General features: G+C 52.3%; 1 protein-coding gene across 2 annotated transcripts in view; it reads right to left on the reverse strand.

Moving 5' to 3' along the window:
• Nucleotides 1-627: 627 nt before the first annotated feature.
• ANGPT4 (angiopoietin 4) overlaps nucleotides 628-16625 on the reverse strand; it is a 41907-nt gene continuing 25909 nt past the window's right edge. For both annotated transcript variants that reach the window (XM_073880611.1, XM_025876563.2), the window contains 5 exons: nucleotides 14781-14896; nucleotides 12741-12842; nucleotides 11081-11247; nucleotides 8167-8297; nucleotides 628-7684 (listed from right to left, as the gene is read on the reverse strand). In XM_073880611.1, the coding sequence (XP_073736712.1) occupies nucleotides 7524-7684; nucleotides 8167-8297; nucleotides 11081-11247; nucleotides 12741-12842; nucleotides 14781-14896 (677 nt within the window). In that variant the 3' untranslated portion in view covers nucleotides 628-7523. The remainder of the gene's footprint in view (nucleotides 7685-8166; nucleotides 8298-11080; nucleotides 11248-12740; nucleotides 12843-14780; nucleotides 14897-16625) is intronic.

Genomic DNA, 16625 nt, shown 5'->3' on the forward strand with positions numbered 1-16625 from the left:
ATGAAATAAAAGTGATCCATTGATTTGGTGCAGCATTTCCACAGTCTTGGTAAGAATGAAATACACACACACACACACACACACACACACACACGAGCTCTGAAATAATAATGTTGTAATTTCAGTGACTCCACCTATGAGTTAAATGCTCTCACATCTGCATTCAAAACTGTCATTGTACAATATAAAGATGAACGGTAAAATTTATGCTAATAATTTAAATAAAAAAAATTTTTAGAACAACATTGAGTAAATAAATAACACCATGACAAGTTGAGAGAGAGAGAATGTAGAAGAAAGGAAGAAACACATTTTCCTAAGGTTTGAGCCACGGGCTCCACATTTTCATTTTGCACTGGGCCCTGCAAATTATGTTCTGGTCCTGTTTGGAATGCTTGCTGTCAGGATGCTTCCTCTCAGAATCCAGCCGCCATGTTGTGAGGAAGCCCAAGGCATGGGGGAAAGGGCCTATCTGGATGCTCCAGTCAGCAGTCCTCCCCAAGCCCCACCTCGGAGTCATCCCAGCCCAGGTGACAGAAACAAAGCCTCCAGATGATTCCATCCCCACCTCTTCCAGCATTCCCCCAACCTCATCCCAACTTCCGGACACCTCCATCCATCTGGGTCTTCCAGCTGAAGCTCAGCTGTCATGGCATTGAGACATGCCCTCCCTGCAATACCCAGTCTGGATTCTTGACCTACAGAATCCCTCAGCAAAATAAAGTCCACGGCTGTTATTTTTCTGCCCCTGAGATTGGTGTAGTTTGATATGCAGAAATAAATTACCATAGTTTATTCATTTGCATTGATTCCCATCTTTGGTAAATACAAATGAAGCTGCAATGAATAACTTTGTGCATGTATTATGTATATTTAGGACAGATTCCTAGAAGTGAGGATTACTGTGTCAAAGGGTAAATGCATAAGTAATTTTGTTAGCAGTGGTCAAATTCCTCTCTACACTCTTATTTTCTCCCCTAATAGCTTTGTGTCTACAGTGTACTTGTGGATGTGTAATCTCCCCTCCCGACATACCTAAGTACATATAGAGAAACATACAGAGACAAAAATGCACACACAAAGGCACAGACTGGTGAATTCTCACAAACTGAACATGTGTGTGTAACCTTCACATGGGTCAAGAAACAAACAGTCCTCATTCCCTCAAACTGCCCTAGTGCCCTTCCCAGTGAATACTCCCTTCCATGTATGAATATACCACTATTTACCCATTTTCCTATTGGCGTTTCCAGTTGGGGGCTAATACGTTCTATACTCCTCGGCTTCTGTTGTACTCATCCAAACCTGTTGCACAGATGTCAGGGGTGTTAGATGCTCTTTTACGTTTCTGTTGGGTTATCGTTCTCAAACTAGGTTCCTGTGTAACCCTGGGGCCCTTTCTCAAATGACAAGAAAAGAACAAAGGCATGGCTTGGCTTCTATCAGTTTAAAAGTTTCCCCCAAACGTTTGGGGTCAGCCCCACTTGTCCGCTAGTGAGCTTCAGCAGTGACAAATGTTCAAGAAATAACGGGAAAGCCTGTAAATGCCACAGGCTGCATTGCGAATAGGACATCATTTATGGAGTGGTCTTTTGTGTCGGGACAAGTCGTTCACGGACAGTAGATAGATTTTCTCTAAACTTCAAACGCCTTGGCATGATAGGTATCATGATCTCGATTTCACTGGGAGTGAAAACTCAGGTTCTGAGGGGGGAAAGCAACTTGCTCATGGTTACACACTAACACTGGAGGACGGGGAAGCCTGTAGGCTCTGGGCGACACCGCAGCGCTGGCTTCCTGATGTTTAGACTATTATCTTCTGTGTCCTCTTTTCAGTCTGGCCCACCAGGGCCTGCCTACCTCAGTCCCTTACCAGACCTCTGGCTTCTTCCCCTTCCCGAATGCTCTGAAGCTTTCCTCTGGGCCAGCCCCAGGACCTTTGCGTGTGCAGTTACCTCTGCCTGGAACCCTCTTTTTCCTCTTCACGTAACTCCTCCTCATCCTAGAAGGATGCCTTCCCTAACTAGTTGGCGCCCTTGCTCCAATAGCACCATATATTTCCCCTCTCACATTCATTGTACTTTAGGTGGTTTGGTTAATTTGTATTGAATTTCTGTCTCTTTCTACCCACCCCAGACTATAAGCACCTGAGGGCAAGTGTTGCTCTGTCTTGTTCATGGTCATGTGCCCAGTGCCTAGCACAGTTGCTTCACAGATGAAGGAAGGGACCATCTTATTTGAATCTCATGGCAACTCTGTGAAGCAAGCAGAGCTGGGCTGCTCACTCCCTTCTTACAGATGAGGAGAGTGGGGTCCAGAGAGGGAAAGGGTTGGTTCACTCTTCTGATTTGTGGACACAGCCAGACCTGGATAGCTGTGGTCCTGACGACTCTCCCAGACACCAACGGGCAGGTGGAGGTGGAGGGAAGAGACCTCGGCCATCCAGGAGGTTTCCAGTCTCCCCAGATTAAAGTGGCCTGTCACTGTCCCTCCCCTGCCCAGGCCGGAGCACATCAAGGAGGTCGACAAGGAAGAAAGCTAAGTCCTACTAAGAAAAGATTTGGGGGCGGTGAGCCCCCAAAGCAATGCCCGGGCCAGAGAGGGAACTGTGGTTGAGGATGGCAGAGCTGCCCACCAGCCTTGGACTGCTCAGCTCCAGACTTACAGGGAAGAAAAATATTTAACCCACTGAATTTGAGGGTCCTCTTGCTACAGCAGCTTAGCTTGTACCCTAAGTCACTGTGTGACTGTAGGCAAGGCACTTGACTTCTCTGAGCCTCTGTTTCCACATTTGTAAAATGGGGTAATACTAGAACCCATTAGGATTCAGAGTTAGTGTGTGTAGACTAGCACAGAGGAGGCAGACAGCACCCTGTGTTCCCACCCAAGCCCTCCTGGTTGATCCCGTGGAGGAGATACTCCCAACTGCCCATTCAGCCTGAGGGCAAGTCCCTTACTTTCTCTTCTTCCTTCTGACTCCCCCATTGGCACCGAGTGCAGGGCAGTGCACACAATAAGGCCCTTGACTCAGTTTTATACAATAACAGGATGTGGATGACTTTCAGACAGAGGTGCTCCCTCTCCTGTATTTTACAGAGAAACTGAGGTCCAGAGAGGGGCAGAAATTTGCCTCTGCTGCACAATGACTCGGGCGGAGTGGTGGCTGGATTCAGTCCTGGCAGGCATTGGGTTGGGGAGTGATCTCTGATGTAGGTGCTGGGCAGGCACACTGTCCCAACCCCTCTCCCCCTTGCTCACGATGGCTGCAGCCATACTGGCCCCCTTGTAGTTGCTGTTCCACCTACTGAACCTACCCTTCCCTGGCTGCCTCTTTCTCACTGTATCAGTCCTCCATTTAGGTATTACCTCTTCAGACAGGGCTTCCCCTGATCACCTGAAGTTGGACCCTCTGTAATCAGTCTCTACCTCCTGTTTGCTTTCTTTATTTGAAATATATTAATTTGTCAATTTAGTTTTACAAACTAAAAAAAAATTCTGATTTGGGCCAGCCTCTCTCTCTAGCCTGCGTTCTGTGAGCATAAGACTGTCTTATTTGCTCTATTCCCATCACCCAGCCTGGCCTTGACCCAGGCAGATCCTCAACACATACTTGCTATGTGAACGGATGCATGCATGCATGCATGAATGACTGCATGAGTGAATGTTCCAGGTCCGCCTAATTTCCCTGTGGACCAGCCCCCAGGCTCCCCAGCGTGCAGACAGGGAAAGGGAGGCTCTGAGAGTCCTCACGGGGTAGGGCAGGAACGTGTCAGGTGCTAAAGGGTATTGGACTTCCCTGACCTCCGGACACACGAGAACCTCTGCTGCGCAACCCCACGTTCATCTAACACAAGAAAGTAACACACTTATGCTGGACACGGCCTGGACCAGACTCCATTCTCTGAAGTGCTGCCCCATTGGAAGATGAGGCTGCTGCTGTTGCCAAGGCAACGCTGTTAGCTTTCGGAAGCATCTTTAAATGGGAGAGGTGAAGGCTCCCACAGACACTGAGGGGGAGGGAAATCTGAAAAATGGGGTCAAATCCCCCCCAGCCAGCAAGACCATTCTGATGCTGGCTGGTCCCCTACTCCCTGCAAAGGGCCACCTTTGACCTCGGCCATGGCTCTGGAGTGTGCACAGTGACTTTCTCCCCCATTGTGGAAACTGCTTCTGCCGGGGACACGCAGAGACCTTAGGAACAATGTGATCAGGTGCCAGTGGTAAAGGCAGACTGGTCTTGGAGACCTTTCCAGAAATTTCCTTCAGTCCTTAAAATAAGTAGAGGGGACCGTACTCCAGTATTTTTGTGGTTGGTGCCAAGATGCCCCAGAAAGGCCTGCACAAGGGAGGCAGCTCATAGATGCCAGTGCACTGGAGGTGGTGATTGGCTGTGCTGCCTTGGATGAAACCCTTTTCCTCTCTGAGCTCTAACTTCTTCATCACTACAATTGGGAGAATGCCGGTCTGCTGTAGGGAGCGGTGACTAGGATTCTGCTTAGGAACCTGCGGAGTCAGGTATCCCAGAAGCCAGATCCTATGTGTAGGGACCTCGAGGAGATCCAGCCAGGGCCAAGGCCACACCAGCCATGCCCCCACAGGGGCCTTGTGCTGCCTGGAGTCCTTCTGCTGGTCTTGTCTGCAGCCGCTGTGGCTCAGCATTGCCGTCAGGGGGCTTATAGAGGTCAGCAGCTGCTCTGTCCTGATTGCACGGATGGGAAACAGAGGCTCAGTCAGAGAGGACGAGGGATTCTGCTCCAGGGACACAGCCAGGACAGCGAACCAGGGTCTGACATCCCTGGACAGGCCACAGCTGTGTCCTTGATAGTTTGGGGCAACCCCGAGGTGAGCTGGAGCCTGGGGCCAGGCCTTGGGGGCACGGAGGCTGGGAGAGGGGGCAGAGATGGAGAGAAGGGAAAGGGGAGTCAGAGAGATGGAAGGAGGAACAGTGATTGCCAGTCTGGAAATGGCGCCTAGAAACAGCCAGTCCATGTGACTTGGGTGGGACTGACCCCACCCCCGTTCCAGGTGTGATCAGGTGGCCCAGGTCTGGTCAATCAGACACACAGTGATAAGTGCAGAGGTGCGAACAGGAGGACCAGTCCCAGCTGGAGAAAATCATGCCTTTGCTGGGATCGCTGGGACAGAGGACCTCTCTGTCTTAGGGATGCTCAGCTGGGAGGACATGAGCCCAGGGCTGCTGGAGCCACCTGTCAGGAGAAAACCTGATTGAGAGTAAAGTCAACATGGTGGATGCAGGGCTGAGAGGTGAAGAGGGACACCATGTGAGCCCCTGGATCTAACCGTGCCTGAATCCACTCCTAGACTTCCTGGCATGTGAGTCAATCCATTCCTTAGGATAGGGTTTCTAACCCTTGTGTTGGAGGAGTCCTGGCATCGAGGAAGAAGGAAGGTAGGAAGGAAGGATGACTATTTAAGAACAGGCATCTGAGGTAACCCAAATCAGCTTCTTGGCCTTTTCTAGAAAATGCCTACAGACCCGGATTTGGGCCTCACCCCACCTAGAGGAATCTGTCCCTGGGGCTCCCAGCTCTGGCTTCATCTCCTCTCCAGTGCCCACCTGGCTGATAAACTCTGCAGTACAAACATAAATACCACGGAGTCAAAAACAAATGCTCACCTTACCTGGGTCCAGAAGAAGGGGGGCATGCACTTAGGGGTGAATTTCCTCACCCCACTTTCCTCTTTGGGAACTAAACTTTATTAGGCACCTGCTCATGCTGAGCCCTGTTACAAAGCTGACATACACGGTTTCATCGCCTCCTGCCACAGCCCAGCCAGGAGGGAGCATCATTTCTATTTCACAGACAAGGCAACAAGGCCTTGAGAGGCTGAGCCACTGGCCTCAAGTCCAGGAGCTGGAGCAGGTCTGTCCAATTCCAGAGCCCTGCCCGCAGCATGGCTGGGCACTCGGCAGATGCTAAATGAAGGCCTGCCCAGCAAATGCTGTGTGAGGCCACGTGAGCCTTCTGGGCAGCACCCTGCCCTTGGTTCTTTCCCCCTTCTGCCTGAAAGGCCCCCATTGGCAACCCCATCCTTTGTTTTTTTCAAAGAGATCAGTGTTAATCTGTGCTGGCTTTGCTCAGGGGACCAGCTGAGGCAGGACTCAAGGACAGGTGGGAAAAGGTGGCCCATTTCCACCATCCCAGCCTCATCCAGGAAAAAACCTGAAGACAGAGGCCTACCCTAGTGGGAGAGCAGGTTGGTCTCGGCTGGTCTGGGTGTTGGCTGAAGACGGCAGGACGGTGCTGGCCTCATCAGGCCCGAGGAGGGTGACAGTGATCCGGGTGGGTGGCAGGGCAGCTGTGGCCCCTCTCTGACCCTATCCTCTGAAGGAAGCTCGTGGGGGAGCCCCTGGTGTCCCAGACCCAGGCCAAGGCCGGCCCTGCCCCACACTCCCACCTCCCTCAAACCCCCAACTGCAGCATCACTGTTGGATCAGGTGGGAGGAGAGGGCTAGGGTCCTGGCTTGGAGGCTGGAGGGATCTGGACTTGAAGATGGCATCCTGCCCAAGGCAGAGTGAACAGTCCCCAACAGTCCCTGAACTTGAGCTGAGGTGGCTTAGGGCTATAGGGAGTGCTGAGAGGGTAGCCTCCAGGCAGATATCTGGCTTCCTGGGGCAAGAAGGAGCCTGGCAGGACCCCAGCCCACAGCACAGATTGGACACTTAGTTCTAGATCCTTCTTCAGGGGTGGCATGTGTCTTCTTTAACCCAAAGCTTCTTCCAGTTGCTTTTAGAGGCTGTTTGAGACCATCACTGTGTCTCTTGTAGCTAGAAAGTGTGAGTGCAGATGGGGGTGGGGAGCTAGGGCTCCTCCTCTTCACACTTGACCAACTTTTTCCAAGGGCATCTGCAGCCCCGAGAGATGCTCTGGGATAAAGAAGGCCTGTTTTCCAATAAGGACACTTGGAGAAAGCTGCCCACTCTAACCTCTTCACAGGCAGTCAAAAGGCATATGCCCACATTAAAGGCTCTGACAAGTCCTGCAGCTATGGATGCCTGTTCATATTGATTTAACCTGGTGTTTCCCTCCATAGGTACTTTTCGAGGGGAGCCTGAGTTATTCTCTCCGGAACACCTTCTAGGGCACACTGGGGGTAAAGAAATCCTTGTTAGATCTTCTGGAGCCCCCAAGAGACCAGGTCTGAGCTCCAGATGCTAGGGCCTAGGAGGGGTGGACTGTTAGTCATGTATTTCTTTGAGGACCTACATGAAGTCTGTTCTCAGCTCATTCAGGGTGTTGTGACCCTCAAGCTGTCAGGGGGCCTGTGCAGGAGACAGAAGGGAAGAGGGCAGAGGGACACTGTAGAGGCAGGATCCCCCCATTACCCACCATTTCGCAACTTGAGGGGAACAGGGAGGCAGCGGACCCTCTGACTTCCGGGCAGGAAAGGAGGGTGGCCTCAGGGGATCCAGGACAAGGCCCTGGCACTGTGTCCTGTGTTTGGGGTCCAGCTTGCCCCGGCTCTTCCCCCGGGTCCAGCCTCTAGGCGCGGCTGCCTCTCAGATGCCCACAGGGCGCAGCATCATGCGAGTGGCCCGCAGCGAGTAGCTGGGGCCCTGGAAGTAGTGCCAGCGGATGCCGTTGAGCTTGCGCACGTGGTGGCGAGCCGGGTAGTAGATGCCGTTGAGATTGGAGAGGCCGCAGGCGTCAAACCACCACCCTGGTGGAGGGAGAGCAAGATGCTTGGGGAGGGGCAGGGCCAGCCAGTGGGCTGAGGGCAGCCCCCCACCCCTGGGGACTAACCGGAGCTGCTGCCTCCTCCAGGAGGCCAGCTCGCAGGGGGAGATGGGGCCGAGTGGAATGGGCATGCGGGCAGCAGGGGGATCCCCAGACCCTCTGCTCAGCCTGCAGCCTCTGGAGGGTGGCACCTCGATGGCCCCCCCCAGCTGTTTTCCCCTAGCCCAGTCTCAGAGAAAGATCGGTGGTGCCTGTGTTAGGAAGAGGGGAGACACTGAGGGAACCTTAAGGACTTAGTGGGGAAAGGGTTGGGTGGTGGGGGGGAACAGCCAGGCCAGCATGCGAGTGGGTGAGACCCTGACCTGTACCCTCTTCCCGACAGCACCTGGCCAAATGCACGGGACCTGGGTGGGGAGGTAACGGGGGTGTCCAGCCAGGTGCGGGGCTTCAGCCCCCCACACCCACCTCCAGACAGCATCTGGGCACACTTGCAGAGGCAGTTGTCATTGTCTGCGTCACGGGTGCTGAAGTTGGTGCCTTGCAGGACCAGGCTGCTCTGGCGCCCTGCTGACCCGCTGTACCCACTCAGAGAAAGCCTGGAGGCCACCCGGAGGTGGTGATGGGAGACGGGTCCCGAGTTAGGTTGGGCTGGTTAAAGAACGCCCCCCCTCCCCAAGAGGCTTTGTTCAAAGCTAGGGGTTCCCTCCAGTTGTTCTGGGAGGGGGAGCCCCAGTCTAGGCTGCTTGGGTTGTCCCTGGCCCTGGCTTGCCCTCCCTGCCTCCTGCCTCCCAGGGGCAGAGTACTCGCCGTGTGCCAGGCCTCCCTCATCTCACTGAACCCACGTCTTGGACAGGACTGAGAAGGATCAAAATAATAATACTAATATTGAGGACGATGGCTAACATTTTTTTGAACACCTACTGTGTCCTGGGCATTCTGTGGCTTAGCTTCTGCTCTTGGCATCCTCACAACACCCTATTATTTCCATCCTACAGATGAAGAAACAGAGATCCCGAGAGCCAAGGGAGGCTGCCCCAGGCCTCAGAATGAAAGATGGCGAGAGCCAGGTCCCAGCCCAGGGTAGCCTGCCTTGGGAGGGTGTGCATTTTGCTCCCCAGCTGACCACCCTGCAACCCCAGCCCACCACCTCCAGGAAGCCTTTCCTGACCACACCAGCCCACATGGATCTGTGCCCCGGGGCACCCCCCAGCCCTGTGACTTGCACATCTGCAGCCAGTGGGGAGGGTTTCTATTTCTCTGCCAGGCTGTGAGACCCTGGTGGGCATGGCCAAGGCTGTGTGGTGATTACGACCATGAGCTCTGGGAATAGAATGCCTGGATTCACATCCCAGCCCTGCCACTCGCCAGCGGCATGACCATGGGCAGACTGCTTCACCTGCCAGCCGCAGTTTCTCCTTCTGTTAAAATGGTAGTGATAGTAATGTTACCCGTGACGACCCCGTTCGTTATTGTGATCCGAGGTCCTCGGGGTGTGAGGAGCACAGAGCGGTACAGGCACACGGTAAATGCTCAGCACATTTAGCGCTTGTTAGCCATTGTCCCTGCGTTCCTGCCCTGGACGCACGGCCGCCATAGGCTCTTGCTCAGCCTGACGGGAGAGGGTGTTGGTTGCTTGTAGCCCTGGCAACTGAGGTGGGGACCTGGTTTGGGAAAAATTAAGAAGGTCCTATGGGTGGAGAAAAATGGACACCAGATGCAGCCAGGGCTGCTCTGGGCAGCTCTGGTTCCCCCAGGGAGGGCCTGGGAGGTGCTGCTGGTAGGATCAAGAGGGAATGTGGGCCCTGGGCATGTGACCTGGCTCAGTCCCTGCACCTCCCACCATGGGCTCTGCATGTCTGTGCCCTACCTGTGAAGCCCTAACTGTGCCCTTAAATGTGTAGCCTGGGGCTTGCGTGACTGGTGTCACAACGCCCCTTCAAAGGAGCCCATCTCTGTTAATGCTCTATGTGCGGTATCTCATTTGAGCTTCATAACACGTTGAATAAGGTAGGTACACCTAGGGCACCCATTTTACAGATGAGAAGGTGGAGGCACTTCTTCAGGGTTGCTCAGGGAGATAAGGATGGAGTCAGGACTTAAGCCTTGGCTTTGGTGGCTTAAATAGGAGTCAGCAGGGTGTTGTGGTGACACACTGGTCAGCTTGAGGAGTAGAGAGGGCATCCAGCTTAGCCCTGCCTAGCCCAGACCCAGGGCATGGTTCATTCAGCTCTGAAGCTTGCAGTTTAAGGAGGACTATTATCAGATTGGGGTGGGTCGCATAAGGAGGATGTCAGGACAACTTAGCTGGATGATCCAGGGGCATTTAATAAGAAGAGAGAGGGGTGGGGCACTCACTGAAAAGCTCCCCAAGATGGAATTAGACATAAAGTATAGGAGGACAGAGAGCCACCAGTGATTCCTTTGGAGGAAGTGACCTTTCTGTCAGTGGAGGCATTCCAGCCTGGCTGGATGATGACTATGGCTGTGGAGGAGATTCTAGCATCATGGGAAGACCCAGATGACAGGTGAGGTCCTTTGCAGACCTGTGAGTATGAGTCTATGATTTTAGTTCTATCCTGTTCAAAGATAGCCAGGACCTAGTCTTCTCTCGGAGAACCTTGAGTTTCTCAGAAAGGCAACATCATGTAGTGGAGAAACACCCTGAGTTTTGGTAGCAGAGAGATCTGAGTTCAAGTCCAAGCTCTACCTAACTTGTAACTTTGGGCAGGGGACTTAAGCTATGTGCCTGCTTTCACATCCCTAAAGCAGGTACAGCAGTGCTTACCTCAGAGTGTTGTAGGAGGATTAAATGGAGTAATATGCCGGGAACATAGTAGGTGCTCAATAAATGCTCTTTTCTTTTCCTAAACAGAGCCAAGAACCAAGCCAAGGGAGGTGTGGGAGACCTTGATGATTTTACATTATACTCCTATTTAAGCCCATCCTGCCATTAAAGAAGCAGAGGTACAAAGAAGCCAGAACCTTGACTTGCCCAAGTTCACAAAGCAAGCTGGAACAGAGCCAGAATTAGCTCAGGTCCCCTGATTCCCTGTCCAGGGACATTTCCACCTCACCCCACAGCACGGGACAGCCCGGACTCCCCGCTCTGGGCCTCAGTAATATGGCTGACTCAGGGTGACTGACCTTAGAAGGCCCTTTCCTGCTCCTGGGCCGGCAACGTCAGCGACATGCTCTCCACCCCACCCAGCGGCTAGGACGTGCTGAGTGTTAACCAGCCGCCTCCAGATCCCGTGACGTGTGCCCAAATGGGGGACAGATGGTAGCAACAGGAGACGCCCAGGGACTGACCCCTGGTACAGACTCTACAGCCACTAGCCCGGGACCCTGGCCCGCCCACCAGCCTGGGCCCCGAGCCCACCTGTACAGCTGCCCCTCACTGCCCAGCTGGAAATGCTCATACTGGGCATAGGCCTCGTTGCCCTCCCAGTCTTGCAGCTCCACGCGCAGAGAGTAGGCTGCCCTGCTGGTGAGCTGGTGCACCACCTCATTGCCCAGCCAGTGCTCCCCTGCCAGGTCGCCGAAGCCCTGCGGAGAGTGAAGGGTAGGGGTGGGTTTTATGCTGCGATGGGAGGCTGCCCCCCTGGCTGAAGAGCCGGGCTGGGCCAGGCTCCAGGGCCACTTAATCCAAAACCACGTTGCCTAATGATCAAGTCCACAAAGTACAGAGTGGGCAGGCCTAGGGATGGGAGTTCTCCACCTCCTAGAGCAAAAAGACTAAGATTTTTGTAAATGTAAAATTCTGTTGAAAATAATTGAAATCACATTTCCATGGAGTTTAAGAACAAGCAAAATGAATCTGTGGTGATAGAAGTCAGAATAGCAACTCCCTTTGGGAGGAGTATTGACCGGGACACACGGAGGCACAGGGGGGCATGGGGGGGCACGGGGGGCTTCTGTGGTGCCGGCAGCATTGTAGATATACCTAGCTTTGAATGGTGGTCATGTGGGTGAATACGTATGTAAAAATCCACTGAGTATCTTACGCCTGAGATCTGTGCACTTACCGGCATGCCTGTCGAACCTCAATAAAAAATTAAAGATTTTAATAAACTGCATGAACTGTAGAGCAAACCTTAGTCAGTGACATGGCAGCTGCTGCGAGATTTCAGCGACATAGAAATGCAAAGCTAAGCACGTTAGGTGTCACCAGTGTCCCAGGGTGAGGAGAAACCAGTGCCCTGGGCCAGAGCAACAATTCAGCACCAAGGACAGGGGCACACCTAAGCCCCACTCCCCATTTAGCCACGTGGAGCTGCTGATCAGCCTAATGATTAATATTCAGTGCCCTTGTGTATTTCTGCGTCTGAATATCCTATTTCTTTTTGCCGTTTCAATAATTGTTTAAAACCCAACTGGCTCAAGAACACTCCTATCTTAATTTGGTATTTATTTTTAAGTATTTATCAAATGAACAGTAAGCGGACACAACTAATGATATTGTTGCATTTCCGTGTATCCTTTTCTATTTCTTTTGCTTGTGGAAACTTTAAGAGCTTTTAAGTCAGCTTGCCAAAAATCCTTTATTCAAAATTTAATTAAGAAATTGGAAGACAATCTGGCACCATGTCTCATCTTGTAAAATGTGTGGGGTCTTTGAGCCAGCAATTCCATGTTAAAGAATCTCTCCTGCAAATGTGATTATATTATTGTGTGCAAAGACAAGGACATTCATTTAAGCAATGCAGCCGGGGTGGGCAGGGGAGATTACTTTCTTTCTGTTCCTTTTTTTTTTTTGTATTCTTAAAAAAAATTGTTAAGCAATATGCATATATAATCTTTCCACAAATAAAAAAATAAGGTTAAACTTTTATTCTTAGGATATATGTCAGAACTTGCAAAAAAGAAGATTCAATTTCTGATGATGGAGTCCCTGACAGTGAATGTGCACTGGGAAAATCTGTTTGAAGGTGGTTGGTTTTAGGTGGGTTGATTTTTTTTTTTTCTGGGAAGGGTTGAGGGCGATCCACCTGCGCCAGGTTTCAGGGCGGAAAAGCCCGTTCCCAGGGCAACAGTGTTACCTGTTTGTAATCTCTCCAGTTCCGCTGGAAATTCACACTGCCATTCTCACGGCGCTGGATGAGAGTCCATCCGCCTCCATTGGCCTCCATGTCACAGAACACCTGGAAGGAGTTGGGTGGTTGGGGGGGGAGGGAATTGGAGGCCCCCGGAAGCTGGCGGAAGCAGGTCAGGGCTGGTCCAATTTTGATTTGGCTTACATTCTCACAGAGCAACAAGTGAGCCTGGAGGTAGAGGGCATCAGAAATACCCAGGTTCACATTTCCCAGCTATTGTCATCATTTTTCTAAAGTCGTGGGAAGTGATACGCCCTCAGAGCCTTCCTTTCCTCACTCATAAGATGCAAGTGTTAAAACCTTAACCACTTTGTGCCTCAGTTTCTCATCTGCAAGTTGGCTTGATGTGAGAACTGTGTAAGCTGAGCCATGTAAAGAACAGAGGCTGGGCATACTGGGAACTCAGTAAGTGGAGGCTTTTCCCTTGCTGTTATTGTGAGGTTGTTGTAAGGATTAAATGCCAAGAGGCGTAACACGCTTGGCACACAGCGTAGACTCGGGAATTGTTATTACGTTTGGCAGACAAATGTTTTCTGAGCACCTGCTATATACCAAGCTCCATTCAAGGCATGGGGGATGCCAATATGGATAAGACAGAAAGGGTCTTTCTCTCAAAGTGCTCACCATCCATCATAATCTCTTCTTTCAGCCTAATCTTTGTTCACATATTATTTTTCCAGCCAGTTCAGTACGTGTTCAGTGTTCAGTGTGGACACACTTGGTCCCTGGTCCCATACTAGATGACAGAGACAATTCAGAGATAAAGCAACCCGTAGGGCTGGCTTGGTCTGGAGGAGGCTATGATAGAGCAGGCAGATTATTGATTATGAACATTTGGGTTGCTACAAGGAGAGCTCCTAAGAAGGAGTCACTGGGCAACCCTGGCAGGCTTCCCAGAGGAGGTAGCATGAGAACAGGGCCTTGGCATGTGCCTGACAGACCAACAAGGGGAATGGCACCTCCAGTGGAGGAAGCAGCTCTGAGAAGGTAAAGGCCAGCTCAGGGAGAGAAGACAGGGACATCTGCTGTGAAAGTGGCAGAGGGTGCAGGCAGGGAAACTGAGGCCCAGAGAGGAGAAGGGACTTGCTCAAGGCAAGTGAGACTGAAGTAAAGCTAAGGTGTGAGCCCAGAACTCTGGCCTCCCAGGATTCTACCATAGCTGAATTGACTTAATTTCATGTAGAATATTTACTTAAAAAGTCGTGTCCTTTTAACACTTGCTTTTATTCAGATCATTATAAAAATAAATATAACAAAAAGGTGAAATTCTAGGTAAAAATCGAGGGCCCAAACTCTGTGTCAAAAGAGGAGTTGAGCAGGCGTGTGTATGAAGTGTTAAAGATAGTCTGGAGACAAACTGATAGGTATATTCATAGGAATTCAAAGGAAATCGCACAGGGAATCTGGAAGTGTGAAGACTGGCTAGTTGTTCTCCATACTCTTTCACTGCTGGGCCTGGCCCCCAAGCCCTCCCTCCTGATAGCCACCCTTTCCCTTGACCCCTCCTCCATCCATCTGATAACTGGACCTCAAAGCCTAGGGCAACCTTGGAAACACTCACTGAAGATGGTGGGTTCTCTATCAGCCCTGGTCCCTAATTTCCCACGTGGAGCAGAGACCCCACACCTGCATTTGACTGGACTATATGTAAATTAGAAAGAAACTTCTTTGCGTTAAGCCCCTGAGTATTCCGGGTTGATGGGCTGAATCAGCTAGCATTATCTTAAGCAACGCAGGACTATTTTCTGCCCTTCCAACTGAAAACAGCTCTGGAGAAGATGCAGGAGAAGGATGCATTTCCAGCTCTGGGGACTTCTGCTTTACCCCCACATTCTGACCTCTCACTGGAGGGGGGCTGCAGACAGTAGGGTCATCCCACCTTCTCTGGGGTATCTCAGATGTTGGACAAGGCCTGAAGCTGATGGGAGGTGGCCTGCCTTGGCTCAACACCCTTGGATAGCCTCCGCCCCCAGGCGGTCCCCTAACCTTCCTGGGTTCCGTCATATTGGCCACATGGATGGTGTAGATGCCACTGGCATTGGCCCCGAAGCGCTGGATCTCTGCACAGTCCTGGAACACGTGCTCAGCTGCTCTCACAGAGGCTGCAATGGGACAAGGCAAAAGCAATCGGAGGTAAGCTAAGGAGAGAGGGAAGGGGCCAGGTGGGTACTACTTCCTGCCAGCTTCCGGGTTGGGAGGTGCTGGGGACAGGGAGAGGTATCAGACCCGTACAGAGGACCGTGCAGTGAGAGGAAGTAGTGGTGGAGGCCAGGGAGGGAAATGACCCGCCACCCACGAAAGCAGAGCTGAGGCCAGAGCTGCAGCTGTCTGATGACCTTGACTAGAGTAGGACAAGGCTGGCACAGGCAGGGTCACCAAGGAAGGAGAGATGAGGCTGAGTTTCAGCAGGGGGCCAGGTCAGCCCTGCAGGCCAGGATGAGGAGCCCGGGCTGTGCCGAGGAAGAGCGCTCTGGCCAGAGTGTGGAACAGGGACTGGAGGGGATGAGACTCAAAGCAGGGAGGCCACGGGCGAGGCTGCTAGAGTCCTCCAGGAGAGGTAAGTGGAGTCTGAACTCCAAGGAGGTCCTTCCCCCTTTCCTAGATCAGGAAACTACAGCCCAAGAGTAAGGTAACTGGCTCAAGGGCACACAGCTGAGGGCACAGGCAGAGCCTTCCTGCTCTCCAGGTCATACGAAGGAGTCCCTAGAGCCTTGGGCTGGAGGCACAACTCCACAGTGCCCTTCTCTGCTGACAGTGGGGCAGGGGGACAGGGCGTTTGGGGCAAAGGGTGCCTGAGGCGAGGTGCCCTTCCCAGACGAGCGAACAGACATTGGGTCACAGTTGGAGACTGGGCTAGCGGTGAGCCTGTGGGGAGAGGCCTTTGGCCTGGGCCTGCATCTGAGGCTGAGCTACAATACACCCACACATGGGACTCATTTAGGCGGCTTCCCTGCCAGGGCTACGCACAAGCCTGTGATGGGTTCGGGTCACTCCATATCTCACGGTTTGGAAGGTATCCACTTCTCCTGCCTGTGGCTTCCTTGGGGCCTCAAATCCCTCAAACCCAGCAGGGCCTGCCCGATTTAGACAGAGCCCTGGTGCCATCCTTTGGCACCATAGTGCCTGGAACCCATCACTATTGCTTGATTCCTTGTGCCTTAAAGCTTCCCAGCCTCCTGCTATGGCGATCCAGCAGGGGTAGAAACCCCTTCTGAGGTCTTTCTCTCACCCAGCCATTCTCCACTGCCTGGCTCCAATTGAGTTTCCTAAAACATAGTCCCACTGGGTGCAAAACCCTCGTGTGGCTCCTGATTATCCTCAGGTTCATATTCTCTCTCCTCAGCACAGCCTTTTAGGCCTTCAGTGGCCTGGTAATTTCAAGAACACTGTTGGCACATAGTGGCACAGAGTAGGTACTCAACAATATGCATTTCCTCCTTCTTCCCTTAGAGACCCAGAGATGGGCAGATGGGTATTTTTGCAAGACTACGCTGTTCACGGCAGCATCTCCAGCACCCGGCACTGGGCCTGGCACACAGTGGGTGCGCAATAAGGGTTTTGCTGACTGCGTGATTGAAGCCAAAACCAGCAATGCCTTGGCCACCCCAAGTGACCCCATCAGAAGGAGTCAGTGAGAGCTGGGGTGGGGGGGAACCCAGGCATTGTTCTCCCTTCTTAGAAGCTAGGGCCAGAGATGTCTCCTCACTCCTGTTTGGCCCTCCTGGGCTTAGGGACAAGGGCGACAGGGTGACAGAAGTCCTTGGGGAACAGTGAGTCCAACCTCTCCATTCTATAGATAGGGAAACTGAGGCCGGGGGGAGGGGTGGGGGC

This window comes from Callorhinus ursinus, unplaced genomic scaffold, assembly GCF_003265705.2.
Source record: "Callorhinus ursinus isolate GAN/ISIS: 27379988/994484 unplaced genomic scaffold, GSC_fseal_2.0 scaffold38, whole genome shotgun sequence".
Classification (NCBI taxonomy): Eukaryota; Metazoa; Chordata; class Mammalia; order Carnivora; family Otariidae; genus Callorhinus; species Callorhinus ursinus.